The sequence below is a fragment of the Pempheris klunzingeri genome, chromosome 21 (assembly GCF_042242105.1).
Source record: "Pempheris klunzingeri isolate RE-2024b chromosome 21, fPemKlu1.hap1, whole genome shotgun sequence".
Classification (NCBI taxonomy): Eukaryota; Metazoa; Chordata; class Actinopteri; order Acropomatiformes; family Pempheridae; genus Pempheris; species Pempheris klunzingeri.
In genome coordinates, this window is record NC_092032.1 from 7,563,749 (window position 1) to 7,582,486 (window position 18,738).

Here is an 18,738-nt window from a genome sequence, read left to right on the forward strand (position 1 = left end):
GAGACAAAGGTCACAACACACACGTATTATTTTACAGTAAACATGGATATTAGTACTATACATATTCTTACACATATATAACATGGATTCAAGAAAAGAGACAAGGCAGAAAACAGTCAAGACACACAAGATAAAAGTCAAGGATATTTCTTTTGGATAACATAACAACATGACAAGCACATTTTTAGGCAAAAGCCATTTTATACCACAGACTTTCTGTGGTATAAAATGGCTCTTCTGTTTGGTGTTTGGTTTAATGCAATTTCTTTTCTTTCTTAATTATCTATCATTAAATACCATCTGCCCCACTCATTGCTTTACTAGGCAATGTTAAGTGTTGTTGTTGATTTGTCATCCTGGATGGTTTAGAAAACCTTCAGGGCACAAGGCCAGTGGCCAAAAAGGCCCTGTGTGCTAAGACTTAATATTTCCTATTGGAGAGTCAGAGGATTCGTTCAAAAGTCCCTCTGGGAACGTCTTTACTTTGAGGGTGTCACAACTAAGACAAACAAAGTGAGCCACAGTTTATCTGATACATTAGGCCGCATTATGACCTCATCCTGACTAACTTGAAGATGGGTCCTGTGTCAAAATCTGGTTTTAAACCATTTATTTTTGTGGTAATAGTGTCTGTACATGGTACATATTCTTTATATTATATCATATTCTTTTTATGAATCCAAAAACCCATTGGGTATACAGCAAACTCTTGGAAGGTAGTTTTTACTTGGCATAACAGCCCCAAAACCCCCATCGTGGGTTAGTTGGGCCCAGCTCACATAGATCTACTTGAAAAAAATTAAATGCAACTTTAAAGGTTTAGTAAACACAATCAATAATTATTAGGAAATAAATAATAGTTAAAACAGCCATTTTCATGTCATTTCATGTCTTGCATACAAGAGCATTTGTTTTCTGTAATATTCAGCTGATGCAGTCCTCTATGTGTACATGGAAACAGTTTAGTCAGAAACCAACAGGTACACAGGTACATGCTTGAATAATTTTAACCAGCAGGTCAACACATCTTTTCAGGCCCTCTCCACTCAAATTATATCCTTAACCTCCTCTTCAGCGTTTGACTATGCACATGTGGACAACATGGATGCATTGATAATTACTAATGGAGGAAGGAGATTCTCTGTTCATAGAAATAAGATGGGATATTTATATGCAGACATTTGTGACAAAACGTGAAGCCAATCCTGGTTCCACATGGAAACAATGAACATGCATATTATACAAGTGTCAGTGTGGAAATTTGAATCTTCCAGCAGTGGAAGCAGTTGGTGAGGGGCTTTGGTGGAGTGGATACACTTTGGAAATTGCTTCAAAAATGTCAGACTGTGCAGTTTTTGGGTGCAAACCAGAGCCAGGAGCTTCCAGCCACTATTTGCCAAAGAGCCCTGTGCTGAAGCAGCTGTGGATGGATTTCATTTATGGTCAATGCTCAAGCAGACATTCCAGTAACGACTTTCAAGGGCTCATGGGCTTTGCTAAAAAGTTTACTCTGAAGCCGGACGCAGTGCCATCCGTCCGTCCCGGGAACACAGCAGAGCTGAAGCACGTAAGACTTTTCTTTCACTGGCTGAAGTTTTTAACGATGCGTTTTTTCTTCGTGCAGCTTTCAAAGTTTTAGCTAACAACAGCTAACATCAGCTGGCTTTAACTGCTGTGTATTTAAAGTTTGGTGCAGAGTCCAGAGACATAAAGCATGCGCGTATTTTCCTCTTGTGATTTAGATACGGACTCTTAGGCCACAGCTGGCTGCAGCACATTTGTTGCTTTGATCTGCGCTTTCTGGAGCCCCCGTACGACGTAGCTCTGATGCAAGCGCGTAGGCTGTGACGTATTACGTATAGTGAAACTGTGCACAAGTTTCCTCTTTCTTTTTATTTCCTGGGGCATATTGAACACTGTGCCCTTGCATGAAATTATAGTCTAACCTATTCTTAGGTCTGACTTGTATACATTAAATACACAGACTTTGAATAAACTATTTTTAAGTGCTGTTTAACTTCTACCAAACTATTTGTAGTTTTATCCAGTAAGGTTTTACGACGGCTGCATGTTATTGCTTTTACAATCAGACATACTGTGCCCGTTATACCATAGCCAATACACCTGAAGTAAAGGTAGCTTGAATAGGTAAGCATTAGATGCTCTCTGGAGGTTCACATACTTTCTTTATTGTCTATACTCATTCATGTTTTATGTTATTTGTAATCACTTTTTAAATTTGTGCACAATTGAACAAACTAAATATAACTACAATATTGTTTTATATTTGTCTTTGACGGAGGCAGCATCTACATTATGTTTGAAAAGAGCAGATGTGGCCTATCAGAGTCAGTGGTCATGCATGACATTGGCCTCCAGCATAGTCTTCCTGTGATTAGGACCAGGACTGTGGGGGCCCAGCTGTCAGAACGAAGACTGGTCCACAGGACAGGCCTGGGTGTGTCTCTCTCAGATGACTGATGATTGCTGTGTGTGTGGAAACGCTTACTCATGTATCACATTCCTCCATATTGTATACAATCTGTCATTGTGTGCGTGGATCACAGGTGTCCAGACAAAGCCGCCCACAACAGGTGTTGGCGTTGGTTCAGCAGAGACAAGACAAACAGCACAATCTAATTTCACCTTCTCAGAGACCTCCTCCTCCATCCCCTCCAACTGATTGGTCACAGCCTGAAACTGGAGATAATGATCAATGACTGTGTGTCTTTTGTTTCAAATTTTTCTCTCATGTAGGAATCAAGTAATGCTGTCACCACAGCACTAAAGGAATTTGTGCTGTAAGTTGCACCCTCACTTACTAAATTCTGCACTGTTTGCATATTAATTACAATTTAAAGGATCGTGCTCAACAAAAGCATGGTGCATAAAATACATATACCAGTGCTATCAGCTTCTCTTATCATAATCAGAAAATATCTGTTGTTTTTGCAAAAAAATATAAATTTAACAAGATCAAGTAAGCAAGTATCATGCAGACATTGAAGGAGTCAACTTAGTGGGTTTATCGGGGAGAGAGCGCTCTGCGACAGAGCCACTTTAGATTAAATTTACATTTTATTTTGAATATGTTCATTTAAAAACATGCAAATAAATTAGACAAGACAACCAATAATATACAAACAATTCACAACAAACAACATAAGTACTGTGGATGTTTCATATCCGAAAAGGAGAAGGGAGACACGAACAGTCATACCCAATAATTTATCATTAAACTTTGTGCTTATTCCCAGTGTTCACAGCTCAATGAAATCCATCAAGTCAACAGAAGTAAAACATTCAAATAAAAGACAATCAGAATACAAACAATCTGAAACAACCCAAATCAAAACCAACATACACTCCCTGTCCACCAGATATCCATTCAATATATTATTTTTAAATGATCTTTTGAACATGTCCAACATTGTTCTTAAAACAATGTTAATCTTAATTTATCCTGCCTAAATTCGATGGAGGGATGAAGTAGTCACACTACCCCACGTCCTGTTTTACAAAGCCCATGTATGGGATTTAGGTTTAAACAAAAGATGGCAAAAACATTGATTTAATAGTTAAATTGAATATTGACGAAATTAAGGTTCTTTAGTTTTAAATCTACTCTGAAGTCACAAACTAACCCCAGATGAGCAGGTAACATAAGGTAAACACATGGTTGCAAAATGCAAACACATGAAGAAAATATCAACAGGTTGTCTGTGAAATGCTGGGCTTAACTTCCAAAGCATGGGAAATTAATTAATTAGTTATTATTGTATAATTCAATGCAGAAGTCATCCGTGTTTCTGAGAGTTCAACATAAAACTGACATATTGGCTCATCTAAACCCAACTCAGAGTGCATGATTTTGAAACTGGGAGACTAGCAGTGAGTGGGAGCTGCAAAAAAATTGGATCACGCAGGAGGCTTAATGATGTAAGACCTGGAGCGGCCATATTTGCAGGTCAAAATCAAAATCCAGCTGCTGCCTTCAGCATAAGAAGCAGTAGTTTCTGACAGGAATACAGACTTTCAAACTGTGCTGGGGAGGGAAACAGAGGCATGTCCAGTATGTCTAATCATCTTTTTCAACATTTCATCATCATTTCATTTACCCGTTTAATCCAACACAGTATCTTCATCGATAGCTGCCGTTTTCTACAGTTACACTTTCAGGAAATGTCTTGAGAGACTCAACGTCTTTACACTGAGTGAAGATCATGTGTCTCACAAAACACGTTTACTCAGCAGTTTTGCATAGTGCTCTGGGTGATTTCTTTTGAGGTAAACGTTCATTTTACCTTCAACTCGCTGATCTCCAGTCAGACCTGTGAAGAAGAAGCAAAGCAAAGCAGGTCAAAGAATGGCAATTTGATATACGTGATGAATAGAATACACGATAGTGAATGTGTTATATATATTCAGAGGTTCGGACAGTCAGACCACTTTGAGCTCACCCAGCTTTTGAGCCGTTCTCTCAATTTTCTCCAAGGCAGACTGCACATCTCCTCCCTCTGGTACGAGAACCTCTATCTCTCCCACATGGTACCCAAAGTCAGCCTGGTCGAGATCTATCTGCACCGCCTCCTCCTCCTCTAAAGTGAATGACCGCCGCACTGTTGTAAACTCTGCAAAGCACACCAGATTGACTTTGCTCAGCCAGGACTCCTCCACATGTGAGGAGCTCATCTCACTGTCCTCACAAACGTCTTTTATGGCCTCCCTCACTCTCAGCTGAATTTCAGCCAGATTGGTTATCTCCTTGTAGCGAGTGCACAGAAGGGCAGCTTTAGATTGTTCTCCTTCTGTCCCATCGACTGTTGGGCACTTGAGCTCCCAGCATCCTTTGCGTTTACGCAGCCACATGTCTCTCAAAGTCAGGTCAAACATGGGGGTGTCAAAGTACTGGTCATGAATCTGGTGTTGGCCAACACACACTGCTGAGTAAAAGAAGCGGGAAGGAGAGGGGGAAAAAAGGATAAATAAACAGAAAAATACTAATGAGGCTGACACACATAATTAAACTCCATTATTAACAGAGACAGATGGCCAGTGTCACTACAGTTACAGTGCAAACTGCAGCAATTAGTGTCAATAAATGTTGCAAAAGTTCTTCTATGAGCATTTGTAAGTTGACATGGATCACAGCATCAGTTAAATGCCTCAATTCTAAATTTACCCAAATGTTAATGTGCGACAGACAAAATAAACACGCACCCCCGATCTCCTCCAGTGTTTTCAGATTGTCAGCACTGCATACAAATTTTCTTTCCACCTCCACACTCATCTGAAACGACATAGTAAGATCGACACCAACAATAGTAATAGTAATAGTAAGGTATAGTCAGGTGTACGTTTTACATGATATTATGTTTTTTTTGTTTTGCTCGCTTTTTTTGTCACTCCTTAGAAACAACTTTCAAAATTTGAATCAATCTGGTCAAAATGTCATCAGATCAATCAGATCAATAGCAATATCTCTTATATAGACTTTCTGAACGTATGAGCATTATCTAATACTGGATTTTAAATACATTTACTGAAATGTACCTGTACTTTACTTGAGTAGATCCATTTTGTGATACTTTTTGTAGTTTTACGTTTCAGAGGGGAATGCTGAACTTTCTTATGCCACTAGATTTATTTAAGAAGTTACTCTACAGATTAAGATCTTACACACACAATCAAAACATATAAAATATTTAGCATTATTGCATTATTGTACATAAAACTACCAAAAAAGCATACATTATTTAAAATTACATTCAGTTCAACCTGCTACAAAGGCATCTTACACAGTAATGCACTACAGAAACATCAGCAATAATCATAATCATGTTTTAACATTCTAACAATAATAGAAGCTCCTGCTGTACTCTTATTGACGTAAAATAATGAACACGTGCCTTTTACTATTATTTACATTGTAGTATTACTTGTGTAAAATATCTGCGTACCTTTCCCACCACAGCATTTCACCTTTATTTTCACAAGATGGCCAAATCTTTAGCTTGGTTATAAATTTCATAGTTGTTCTATTTGGTATTGTTTCATTAAGCCCCTGTGTGAAGACGCTCAAAAGTCAACTGTCACTGTCAATTATGTTAAGTTAATTAAGTTAACACCGCAACCGTGTAGCCACACCTCTGTATCTAAAATCTTACCCAGTCATACATGAACTGCGCGTCAAAATCACCAAACTAAACCACGGAGTTTTATAAAACAAAAAATCCCCATACAGCTCGCAAACTGCACTTGTACACACCTTCTCGGGTCAAGTCCTTGAATCCAAATAATTCGGCGTGGAAAACTGGGCGACAGATCAACCCGATCAGCCCCTACACGTCAGCGAAGTTTATTTTGCACAGGCGCAATTAGAGACACCTATGAGGGTATTCAGGAACATCACTTCCTGTCCCAGTAACGCAGGGGCATACAGATGGTGCAGTTTTAATCCCCTCCGCTTCATAAATATTTATCCCACATACTCCACTGTTGATGTGCGCCACACCTATCATTTGATTGAAAACATGTCATAATTCGTGCGGGTGGCGCCGAGTGCAGCCTTTGCGGTCACGTCTCTGTTATTCAACCTTAATTAACTCGTCACAGTCTTTGTGACAATCCGGGTTGGCAGAATGGGGACTCATTTTTTATTCACCTTTAATGTGAAAACGAGGATTTCATATTAAAGGGGAATCCGTGTAATCTAGGCATCGACCAATGTTTTTTTTTTTGACGAAATTAAATCAGCGGGTTTTTTTTCCTTCGTCTTCTCTTTTTCGGTCAATCGGTGCTTCCACACATATGTACATTAACAATCTCTAATATCTGCGGGGTTACATAAGGGATTTGATAGCTGTCCCTTCTGAATGTCAGCAATCAGCCTTGGGGGGAGCTGTGGTCTGTTTACTAGAGGGAAAAGGGGAAGGAGAGAGGGATAGGGCGAATGAAGGGAGGGGGAGAACAGGAGAGAGAGAGAGAGAGAGAGAGAGAGAGAGAGAGAGAGGGAGAGAGAGAGAGAGAGAGAGAGGGAGGGCAGGCAAGAAAACTTTTCACTTCTGAGGAGCCACGGAGGAAGCGTGTGTGTGTGTGTGTGCTGGAGCGGCGACCATGCAGGTAAAAACGCATTAGCTAATTGCTCTGAACTTAATTAAACGTCATCCGCGATCGGTTAATTGTGCTGATTTTAGCGGGGAGGGTGGCCTGCGACTGGTAGAAGATCGAGCGAACGACGGATCGTGCCCCATACTAATCCGATCCCTTATAGAAATCCAACATTAAATCCCAAACTTTTTTCTGCCTCTCGTCTCTCTCGCCTGCTCTCCCTACACCACCCCCATCGTCGAGGCGACCGCGGCGCACGTACTCCAGCTTCAAGTAGCTTTTTAGCGATTAATTCTTTCGCCAATTACGGCTTGAAGCTGTTAAAATGATAGTTTAAATGGCCATGTGTTGCACCGTAAGTATTAAAGGGGTGGATTTGGGCGCTAGGACGCGTCAAAAAGGGGGTCTGCTGGGCGGCGAGGGAGGAGGGGGTGCGAGTGTTTTCTAACACATCTGTAAACGGAGCCCACGTTCATTAATTAAATGGCTTTAGTCCGGCTAGGCCTCAATTTGCGCTGTTGAGCAGCAGGCGGCGGGCGGTGCAACACTAGATGCCCGATTGGCAGCCCACAATCAGAGGGGTAAGGACACAACTCGAGGCCGAGGTTTTTTGAAAGCTAAAGCCTAGTGAGTGTGCTTTATATCCTGGGTGAACTCAGTCGGTGTGTTGGAGCTGCACTTCCCACCTGGAGCAGGCAGAGTTTGTCGACTAGCCAGTTGGAGACAGTTTGAAGAGCGGTTAATTATCTCTGCCTGCTAACAGGCTAGCTAGCGAAGTGACACGACTGTTATTAGCTCAACCCGTTTGTTTATTAATTTAATGACCGTCCAGCCGTAACTGAAAGCCAGCGACGGGATTATGCTGACGCCTGCCCTGTCTTTTACAGTTTCAGAGAAGTGACTGGCTATTAGTGCGGGATTATTTTTTCCAAACTAACCGCTAACCAGCATTTCCAGAGACACGACTGTAATGCGACGTTACGGGGGGGCTTCTCAACCTAGCTTGCTAGCTAATTGATTCGTCTCTGGTCGGCGTAGCTAATTAGACTGCTCATTAATTAGCCAACTATGAGCAGAGGCACGTCAATCTAGTGATATCTTGGCTTTTAATTACCAAACTCATCGCGAGGAGCTTTTACTCGTGATATAATCTGCAGGTATAGACTTGTCGAAATGTTACCTGGTCATATGTTAACCCTGCTAGCTTGCTAATTGGCATGACGGGGAAGTGAGGATTGTAGCTGTGTTGGTATTTCTCCTCATGGGCATGAATTGCTGTCCTGATTGCTTGGACCGTGAATGGTCGCAGCTATGTGGTTAAAATCTAGACCAGTGGTCTTTCTTGACATCTTAAAAAATGCATGGGAGTCAGATTTCTTTCTTGATCATGCACGTCGAGCTAATGCAGTGTAACCTCGGGTTATATTTAATATTTTGACCACACGTTCCTTGTATTGGTTAAAACTGGAGAGGAATTAGTGCTTCTGGATACAATATGCTCATTGTCAAGCAGCGCATGTTATGATTTGCATTGAGTGTTACTCCAGTATATTCTGCATTTATCACATTTCATGTGCACATGTGATATCAGATCAGTTTGGCTTGAGGTAGGAAACAAAGGATCTTTTATCTTGTGCAATATCACATCTGCTGAATGCATGAGATGGATACTCATTTATGTGACAAAGGTGTCATTCAAACAATGCTATTATTGTGTAATCTGATGCTGCCATTGTAAACAAAATGTTTAGGAGCCATGTTTAGAAGGGAAGTCGGGAATGTAACTTCAAAGACCTGTAAGAATGAGGTGCTGATCTTGGATTGGCTTTACTGTTAAAAGGCCTATTGAAGAGTGTGGTACCTGGCTTTTGATTGTGGGTTCAAATAGTAAAAGCTAAGGGATGTAACCATCAAGTTAAAAGTTTACTTTTGTATTAGCTGGTGCCGTTAACCTTTTGATCACATTTTCCTTAATTTTGTATGTTCTATGAAATACTTTACACTGTTTATGTGATTTATAATGGCTCTAGAAAGAGTAGGATTCGCTAACATCCATTTTGTTTATTAGGAGGAGTCTGGAGAGACAGTGAGCAGTGAAAGCAATGGGGTGGCAGAGTGGCTGTGCCCCCTGTGCCAAAAAGGACAAACGGACAGATCCTCCCTGTCTGTACATCTCACTGAGCAACACAGCGTACTTCCATCTTGTGTTGACAAATTACTGGACATTGTAAGTATGGCCATTACACTGTATATCATAAGATTATTAATGTCATAATCTGTGTGTGGGTTCACATGGTTTTTTTTTACCCCACATAGGAGATATAGTCTTATCAGTTATGTGCATAATGTTTAATGAGCCTGCTTGTTGTTGGCTAATATAAATGGGTTGGACAAAATTTCAAGCACCCTGCAATGCTGTAACTCTGCAGGAAATGTAAATTTAATGAAGTTCATCATGTTGTTTTTTTTTTCCCTTTTTTTTTTTTTATAAACAAACTCTCTAAGATATTAGTTCAGCTTGGTCGTTATTTTTGAAGCTGTGAAGTTTGCAGTAGTCACAAGTAGACTTTTACCAACATTTAAAATAACTCGTATAAAAGTGTCACCAAATCAGTATTCACTGCTGGTATTTTAATTTGCTCCTGTTGCTTTGTCCACCCTCTGCTGTATACACTCAGTTGCCAGTTTATTAGGTGCACCTAATCAAAACAAATGCAGTCTAGTACAACAGCCCTGCAATAAATCCCACCTTCATGAAGGTCATAATGTTCATTGTTTGATGAAACTGTACCTATTTATACTGGCAGGTGTTTCTATTATTTTGTCCACCCCATTTATATGAATGAGGGAAGGCTAAATAGCTGAAACACAACTGTTTAAAACAACTGTATAATGCAAAACAACACTGTAAACTACATCCTCCAAAATGACCACACAAATGACTCTACAGTCAGTTTCAACAAAAACTGAACATTAGAAACTTCATAGGGGAAGGGAAGATTATTACAGGACTGTTGTAGTAGACTGCTTTAGTTTTAGGTAGGTGTACGCAATGAACTGGCAACTGAGTGTATATACTGTACATCACAGTATGTGAGAGGATCCCCAAGATAGATGGGTGTAACGAGGAAGTAATCCCCTGGTTTTTGTAACCTGTGTACAATAAGTAAGCCGGGTTATTTGTATGTATAGGGAAGTGTTGTTAAACACACATTATTCCCATATGTCATTACTGCGTTATGACATATTAGGATAATCGTGTAACAGTCAATCGATGTTACTATGTTAATAATTAGTAGTTTGAATTGTTGAGGTTGTTTTCTGTTTCTGATTTATGGAAACTCACTTATGGCAGTCACCACCATAGTGTAGTGTTCATTATTTTGATAGTTTGAATATTTAATTGTTTGGATCAACCAGTTGCCAGACATGCCAATTAAAGTATTTGCTGAGCCTACACCAAAGTTAAAAAAAAAAAAGCAAGCACCTCAGTGAACACAGTACTTCTAATGGCTGCTTGACAGTTTAGTATGCAAAGTGTAAAATGTGTTGTGAGGGAATCTTATTGGTGGATAAATAGATCAAAGCCAGTTTAATTTGTGCCTTTAGGATAATTTGCAAATTAAAGACTAGCCAGGTTTGCAATGGGTAATATAACCACACATCAATGTGTCACGCCCAAATGTTGTTGCTCAAAAGAGACATAGCATTCAGCTCTGCTGAAAGGAGCCATGCAGAGTTAAGTTTGCTATGGGAATTTTGCTGACTCCCTCCTTTCATTTTCTTTTAACAGGCTGTACTAAAACGGGGTGCCAGTGGAGAGGACAACAGTGCCCAAACATCTGCAGGTGACTGTGAAAAATATTTTTTTCATAATAAATCATAAAGAAAACTGATTACTGTAATAACGCACATACTTGATTTTTTTTTTGTTGTTCTCTTAACACTGATTAGGTGTATAATTATGGACTTTGTTGGTCAAACCTGGTTTCTCCATAAATGGATTACTGTAATGTGGATGGATGTGTTTGTGGCACTAAAATGGTGTTACCCAGATTTTCTTTTAAAGTGTGCAAGTTTTGAAGGGGAATCAAAGAAGTGCATTTACTGTATTTAAAAAAAAAAAAAAAAAAGTGGGTTGGTTGGGTCAAGAGGTGGATATGGGTCGATGAACTGTTAAATACAGCATGCAAGTGTGTACTTCTGTTATCAGTTAGTGCTCCATATTTTAGAGCATAAATGATAAACATGTGTATTCATTTTATCAGATGCTGAATCTTCAGAACTGAAGCACGCTGAAGACGTCAGCTCAGACCTCTGCCAATCTAGTGAGAGTTCAGACGCTACCCAGACGCTTGGAGACAAAGAGATGGAGGAAGAGAGAATAATGGAACAGGAGGGAGGTGAAGCTGAGCCTGAGCCAGAAGAGGAGGGAAATCAACTCACAGGAGCCAAACAGCAAAATGCAACTGAAAACACAGAAATCCCAGACGCTAGTGAAAAGTCAGTTGGTAAAAATGGTGTGCCAGCTGAAAATAACACCCGGTTGTTCAAATGCAATGCCTGTCTGGAAACTTTTCCCAGCAGAACTGCTTTGAGCGTTCATTACAACTCTGCATCCCACATTCAGAGGATGACCACAGGCTCAGCAAGACAAGGTGGGGAACATGATCCCCCAACACAGTCAGTTCCTGTCCTGTCTCGGCCATATATATCAAACAAACCCTACCAGTGTGCTATTTGTCGAGTCTCTTACAATCATGCCATCACCCTCGAGAGCCATATGAAATCAGTCTTGCACCAGTCCCGCAGCAGAAATGCTGGACTTGTTGCACACGCTGCAAACAGCACAGTGGCCACAGCAAGTCTGGGAGGTAACGCCACCAGTGCTCCAAACACTGTAGTGACCACATCTGGAAGCGGAGTCAGTCAGTTAGTTACTACCACCAACTGTGCGGTTCCTGGGACGACGACGACGACTACAAAAGATGCAGAGCAGATTCAAACTTCTATGGCTCCCTCTCTCCTCACCTCCCCTGTGGCCTCAGCCCAGGCGGTCTCAGCCTTTCTCACCCTGCTCACATCTAGTCCCAACACCCTCTCACACTCCCTCCTCCCATCCCTGTTCACGGCCGGTGCTGCGCCCAGTGCTGCCGTGCCTCAGCTTGTGCCTCAGCCTCAAATGGTCATGCCCTTGATCTTGAATGGGCTTCAAGCCCAAACCCAGCAGCACCAAGAGAACCAGCAAGGCCAGCTCCTTACCCAGTGTGTGCCATTAGTAGGTCTCAGCCCAGCCCAGCAAGCCCTCCTAACCCAAAGACTTAACAGCTTACAGAGCCAGTGGCCCTCTGCAGGAGTCCCAACAAACATGCAGCCTGGCCTGGAAGAGCAAAGCAAGACTATCAAGTGCGAGAGAGAACAAGATAGGCAGGACAGTGATGAGACAGTTGAAGAGAAAATCTCAGATCAGATCAACGACAGGAATAACTGGACTAAAGAGAACATAAAAACAGAGAAACTTAAGGAAGAGGACAGTAAAGAATTTGCACAGTGTCCTAATATAGAAAGCAAAGTGAAGGTTGAGAATAATGAAGACAATGGAAAGGCACATAGAGATAGCACAACAGATGGAGACAGCTCGACTAATCAGTTGGACCTGGAAGGTGATAAAGCAGCTCGCCTCAATCTCTCCCCAGTGGGCACAGAGAAGAGCCTCCGCAATAAGAACCTCTCGCCTTCTGCATCTGTGCCCAGCAACTCAAGCCTCAGTCCTGTAAATTTAAACCTTACACTTAGCCCCGACTCTACTCCACAAAAGTCACAATCAGGAACTAGTCCTTGTGGCTCTCTTGGCACCCCAAAATCCAGCCTGAGTACAAATGCCTTAACTGACAACCAAACGCGAACCCATTGTAATGCAATTGGATCAATATATCCAGACCTTCCAGTACTGTCTGAGTTCCAGTCGGAAGTTCTTTGGGCGTTCTTTGAGTCACGTAGTGAGGCTGATGCTGCAAGTCCTCCCCATGAGGACTGTGAGGCGCTGGGAAGAGAGGTCGGGCTTTCTGAGGAAGAGGTGCGTAGGTGGTTGAGTCAAGCTCGACATGCAAAACAGAGGCAGAGGGCGACAGAGTTGGAGCACCTACAAGGCTTGGCAGGATTTACAAGGCATACGCTAAGTTCCGACAATGACTATGACGACGAAGAAAGCTCACTAATTATAGCAGAAGGTGAGGATGATGCTGAGGCGTCAGGTAGTCAGGCAATAGATTTGTCTAGTACAAGAGGGAAACGCAGACCGAGAGATTTGGGAAGGGAGGGCCAGGGAGACTCCTGTCTCACCTCTGACTCAGAAAATGAGGTATACACCTCCGTCATCGTGTCTGATGAGGACAGTCAGAATGGGTCTTTGCGTGAGGGTCCTGAGAGCCCGGCTAAAGATGAGGCCCAGTGGGAGCTCCATGGTGATAAGGGGTCAGTTGGAGGAAAAGTTTTGCGCTCCACAACTGTGTTTCTCTCTGATGCAGAGGATGAGTATGAAGATGAGGAGGGTGGAGGGGGTCAAAGGGCCAAGAGGAAAAAAAGAAAGGGGGAGTTTGAGCGCGACGAGGTGGAGTTGAAGAAGGAGAGACAGGACCCAGACGTGGATCTAGAGTTAGAAGCTCAAGGGGATCCTCCAAGTTCACTCTCCCACACTATGGATCAGCCTGAGATTCCAACCAGTGCTCTCCACTCGCTTCCCCTGTCCCTTGCTCCCTTTTCTACTCAATTCCTCAGCCCCTATGTCTTGTCCCTCACTCCTTCAGTGGTTGGAGATGGGAGCAAGTTACCTCTCTTTCCTAACCCACCAACTATCACACGCTTCTCCAGCTCTCTTCTCTCACAGTCTCTCTCCTCTCACAACCAAGCTTCTCACTATTTGTCCAATGGTGGCGACTGTGAGTCCGCTCTGGATCTCAGCATGGGGAAAAACAACTCAAAATCTGCTTCATGCTCATCATCCCTGGCTGATAAGATTGCAGCACAGAAGGGACAGTTGCTTGATGGGCTTGGCCTGAGACCCACATCCAAAGGTCTGGTAGTCGTCCAGGTGAAGCCGGAATCTGTTACTGCCATGCCTTCTTCAAACAGCAGTATGAGTCTGGTCAACTGCAACAACATGACAAAGTCTAGTCTTTACATGAGGGCAGCAGAGAAAATGAACGCCTCACTATTGGAAAGGGAGCGTGAAAAGGAGAGAGAGAAGGAGAGGGAGCAGGAGCAGCAGCAAAGGAAGTCTAAAGGAAAAAGGTATCGGGATATGCGGCGTTCAAGGACCATCATTCAAGCTGAACAACTTGACATTCTGTATGGCTGCTATTTCAAAGACCCAAATCCTGGGAAGCATGAGTTTGAACAGATTTCAGAGTGGGTCCACCTTCCAAAGAAGGTTGTTCAGATTTGGTTCCAGAACATGAGGGCAAGGGAACGCAAGGGTGAGGTCCGATTTATCAGTGACGGGACCCTGGCAGCGGTTGGCAAACCCCTCATTAAGTTTACCTGGCCTCTGTCAAAACCCATATTTTCCAACAAGCCTCCTCCAAATAATACTGGGGGCATCACAACTACTCCAATTGTGCGCACCCTCATGAAGACAGAGAGAGAGCCTGTAAAGGAGCTGGGCAAACCTGCCCTTGTCAAAAAATTAACGCCAGTTCCTATCAAGCCGAAGGAGGTTGTTTCCTCTACCACAGTCTCTCCCGTAAGCACCAGTGCTTCTGCAGTGCCAAAGACCAAGCTCGAAACCACCAGCAACGTCACTATGGTCAAAGTTGCACCCAAAGTAAACACCCCTGTCCTTTTAGTACCACCCAAGGACCCAGTCCCCATTGCCCCACGACCGGCCCAGAAACGAAAGCTAGAGCAGGACAGCGAAGAAGAAAAGACTGATGAGGAGAGAGACCATGAAAATGAAATGGCTTCTGGACCGGGAACCACTAATCGCATGGTGCCCAAGCTGCCCACAACTCCCATTAACAACAGGCCTCCTGCCACTACAGTGGTGTCACAAAAACAGAATGGGCTCAACTACTGGACCCCTAAAGTCCCCATTAAGATCAACACTTTATCAAGAGAACAACTGGCACTTCCCACACACACGCCCCCTCGTACAATCCCCCCTCCTCCCACCCCCAGCATTGCGCCAGTCAGCCCGAATACCCCCAGCTCTGCCAAAGTGGCCAGCCCCTCCACCCCAGTCGTAGCTAAATCAAGCCCGACAGAAAGCAGTTTTCTGCCGCACTCATCCAGCCGCAGGCCACGCACACACCTGTCCTGCCTACAACTGTCCATTCTGCAGTCCTGTTACGAGACCTGTGCCCACCCTAACGCTATGGAGTGTGAGGCGATCGGCACCGAGCTCAACCTGCCACTCAAGGTGGTGCAGATCTGGTTCCAAAACACCAGAGCCAAGGAGAAGCGCTGGAGGCTACAGCAAGAGAAAATGGTGAGCTGGCAAGTAGTGTTGCTCTACAGTATTTTTTTAATCTCTTTGGCACAATATCACATTATTGTACTACAGTAGAATAAGAAAAGAGAGATAAAATTGACAGCAAGCTAGGTCACTGAGAAGATTAAACTTTTAGTTTTTCTTGGCATCACATTGCTGCTTTGCACCTTTTTATTCAAGGATTGGGCAATAATTTAATATTTTATATTGACTTTGGAATCAAATTGCGCTGAACTCACTATTATTTTACAATAGTTATTTTGCAATAACGGTGTAATGCATAGAAATGGAACACATCAATGTTTATGTGATTTTTGTTTTGCATGTATTTTCCAAATTGTGATAACTTGTTAGAAAAATAATTTGTATTAACTTTGTGAAATTGATTTCAACTCTATTGTCCAACACTGCTGCATTCAAGCCATTATTTCTCCTCTAAAAACATAATGTGTCTGAGACCCAAATACAACGCAGCTGACACTACCACAGTAGTTTGTCATATTATTGTGACAATAGTATATATTGATTATTGGAGTATTATAGATTACATAGTACTCCTATTGCTTACTTTTGAGTACCCAAGAGCGCATTTTGTCTGTCTATAAAATGCATGTAGTCAAAATGAAATATTACTGTCAAATTTTTTTACTTAGTTAGCACTTATACAGAGTGCTTGAATATTACTCAGATGGTTCAGTGAAACCTTAAACAAGAGTTAGACTTCATAATCATATTCCCTCTCTCCGTCCTTGGTCCCGTCTATTCACCCCACCTTCCCATTCCCAGTCTCCTCTGTCAGGTGGGAAGGTGGACGTGAGCTCAGGAAGCTACCTGCAGTACAACGCTCTCAAAGCCAATCGCCCCATCCTGCCCAAACCTGTTCAGCTGACAGTTACTGAACCTCCATCTTCCCCAATGGCCGGCCAGCCAGTGCCAAAGGAGACCCTGACGGGCCGCTGTGATGCCTGCAACGTCTCCTTTGAATCCCGGGCTGCAGCGAGGGCCCACGTCTTCTCCCCACGCCATCTGGCAACCCTGAGAACCACTAACTTTGGCCAGCCAACGACGCTCGTCAACAAGAACGGAAGCGGTAACAGCGGACCGGGCAGTGCTGCGCCGGGCTCCCAGGTCCCTCATTCCACTCCTGTAACCAGTTCTGGTGCTGGTTCTGGAGGGGAGATTATTGAGTCGCCTCCACCGACGGCCACCAGCAACAGTTAAAAGACTCAGATCAGGATTGGTCTGCACACTGACTATTCTTGGACCCATTTGGGCTCCTCAGATTTTAATAAACAGATTTGAGCACTAATCCTCAAAAGCTAATTTCTTTAGTTTTTGAAGTTGGCTCCCCCTGCACCCGCTATCCCTTGCGCAACCTTCACTTACTCAAAATCTGTTAATCTATAGAGTTCACCTGGAATCCAATACAACAGCAGACTGTTTCCATGCTGCTTCACACTTAATCCGTTGCTGTTTGATAAGTGATGAACACGGTCTCCCCTGATCCTCACACACTTTATCCAAACATTTTTGGTCCCAAGCCTGTGGTCACATATTACCTTCCTATAATTTGTAAAGGCACTCAACTTGCCATGCTTGAACTGTCCTACTCTTAAGACTGATGCAAAAGTGTTTTCTCTTTGGAAGTGGCCATTTGATGGTAGGCCCAGAAACACTTTTTGGGATAATAACATGAAACACTCACATTGATAACTCCCAGTTTGCTCCTGTGGAATTGTTTTTCTCATGCCTACTTTCACTTCTAGAGCAAAGATTTCTTGGATACAATATGACTGGACTGAACCATTGGGAGAAGAAGAACTGGTGTTGACTGTCACTTTCTGTTTTTTTGGCTACAGGAGTGTGATCTGAAGAGTGTTGTGTCCATTCATTTGGGATATAAAAAAAGAGGTACTTAAGAGAGCGAGAGAATAGGGCTGTTGCATTGTCCCCAATTACATGTTCATAGTTTTCATGACAATCCAAATAGACAGGGCAAAAAGAGAGGCTGAGGGAAGTCGAATCTTGGCATACCGCACTTTGACACATTTTACATTGTTTGAAATGTTTTTAAGCATTCTAATGCAAGTGTCTTTATATGGAAAGATACACTAATGCATGCTGGATGCCTTAATATAAATCACGTGAAATAAATTGATTTTTGGTAGTCTAAAGAGAAATGCTTTAGGTGTGAGCATAATATTGAGCAAGAGGCAGACCGGGTTATGTAAATGAAGAAGAGCTCTGTTCCAAAATGCTTTTATATCCATATTTGGGGGGAAATATCTGAATGTCATATTCTGTATCTTAAACATAGCAAATCCTGCCTGTAAAGTTGTCAGCAATCTTTTGGCCAAGGACTAGACTTACCAATTTTATGTTTTTGCAACAAATTTTCTTTGATCCTGTGGATTTCACTTTCCCTCTGAATAGTGTACGTCTCATTTTGAAATGCAGCTCTTCAAACTGGTTGGTTGAGAAGCTAAATGTTTTCACCTACTGTAGGTGTGTTAGAAATATGACAGCCTTAAGAAGCAACACCACCAGGTATATAAAATCCAGCCCAGATGATCCTCTCATCATGCTAATTTCAACCTTACCTGGCACTGAGGATCAGACTGATTTTTGTAAATTTGCAGTTTTCTTTGCCATGAGTACTGTGCATAAGACAGAAAAGTTAAATACTCATTTTTATTTACTTCAATATTTATACAAATTACAATAGAAGCAATTAAAAACTGGTGTAAGAGATTTTTATTTAGGTCAGAAGCCAAGCCTCTAGAAATATTAAGAAAAACAGGGCTTGAAATGGGCTGTTTCCCCCATTCTCCCCCCATCCCCCTTGTTTTGTTCAGTTTTGATACAGAGTTACTAATTCTGGTAATGTACATGCTGTGAAATGAGATCTGCTATCTGGAAACCATGACAAGGGAGAGAGTTGGGTATTACTAGTATCTTTAAGGGACTAATGGATACTCAAATCTTGGAAGCAAATTGGGAAACATTAAATGTGTTGACGAGAGCTAATAAGATGGTGCTGTGTTGAAGGACACATAACATACTAAAGATGTTTTCCTTCAATTTAAGTTGTATATTAATGTTACTATTGATAGTTTTAACAAAATGCAAAACTAAAACAT

At 42.2% G+C, this 18,738-nt stretch overlaps 2 protein-coding genes across 4 annotated transcripts; one reads left to right on the plus strand and one right to left on the minus strand.

The window, feature by feature from the left end:
- Positions 1 to 3,043: 3,043 nt before the first annotated feature.
- thtpa (thiamine triphosphatase) lies at positions 3,044 to 6,347 on the minus strand. 3 transcript variants are annotated; one of them, XM_070852674.1, is made up of 4 exons: positions 6,269 to 6,347; positions 5,221 to 5,290; positions 4,461 to 4,943; positions 3,044 to 4,331 (listed from the first exon to the last, which is right to left on the minus strand). In XM_070852674.1, the coding sequence occupies exons 2-4, from the start codon at positions 5,288 to 5,290 to the stop codon at positions 4,231 to 4,233; spliced, it is 654 nt and encodes a 217-aa protein (XP_070708775.1). In that variant the 5' UTR covers positions 6,269 to 6,347; the 3' UTR covers positions 3,044 to 4,230. The 3 variants fall into 3 exon arrangements, with proteins under 3 accessions (XP_070708775.1, XP_070708774.1, XP_070708773.1); XM_070852673.1 differs by lacking the exon at positions 6,269 to 6,347 and adding an exon at positions 6,168 to 6,260 and having other exon boundaries at positions 4,461 to 4,940; XM_070852672.1 differs by lacking the exon at positions 6,269 to 6,347 and adding an exon at positions 6,168 to 6,260.
- Positions 6,348 to 6,983: 636 nt separating this feature from the next.
- Positions 6,984 to 16,901, plus strand: zfhx2 (zinc finger homeobox 2). The gene is made up of 5 exons (XM_070852671.1): positions 6,984 to 7,122; positions 9,179 to 9,337; positions 10,904 to 10,958; positions 11,379 to 15,595; positions 16,385 to 16,901. The coding sequence occupies exons 1-5, from the start codon at positions 7,117 to 7,119 to the stop codon at positions 16,817 to 16,819; spliced, it is 4,872 nt and encodes a 1,623-aa protein (XP_070708772.1). The 5' UTR covers positions 6,984 to 7,116; the 3' UTR covers positions 16,820 to 16,901.
- Positions 16,902 to 18,738: the final 1,837 nt, after the last annotated feature.

What these genes read in the sequence shown, in the direction of transcription:
- thtpa (XM_070852672.1), bottom strand. An exon ending in AACACTGGAGGAGATCGGGG is followed by an intron (nt 4,944 to 5,220) that starts GTGCGTGTTTAT and finishes TCTTTTACTCAG; the next exon opens with CAGTGTGTGTTGGCCAACAC. An exon ending in GAGAACGGCTCAAAAGCTGG is followed by an intron (nt 4,332 to 4,460) that starts GTGAGCTCAAAG and finishes TCTTCTTCACAG; the next exon opens with GTCTGACTGGAGATCAGCGA.
- zfhx2 (XM_070852671.1), top strand. An exon ending in TTGACAAATTACTGGACATT is followed by an intron (nt 9,338 to 10,903) that starts GTAAGTATGGCC and finishes TTCTTTTAACAG; the next exon opens with GCTGTACTAAAACGGGGTGC. An exon ending in CAGTGCCCAAACATCTGCAG is followed by an intron (nt 10,959 to 11,378) that starts GTGACTGTGAAA and finishes TCATTTTATCAG; the next exon opens with ATGCTGAATCTTCAGAACTG.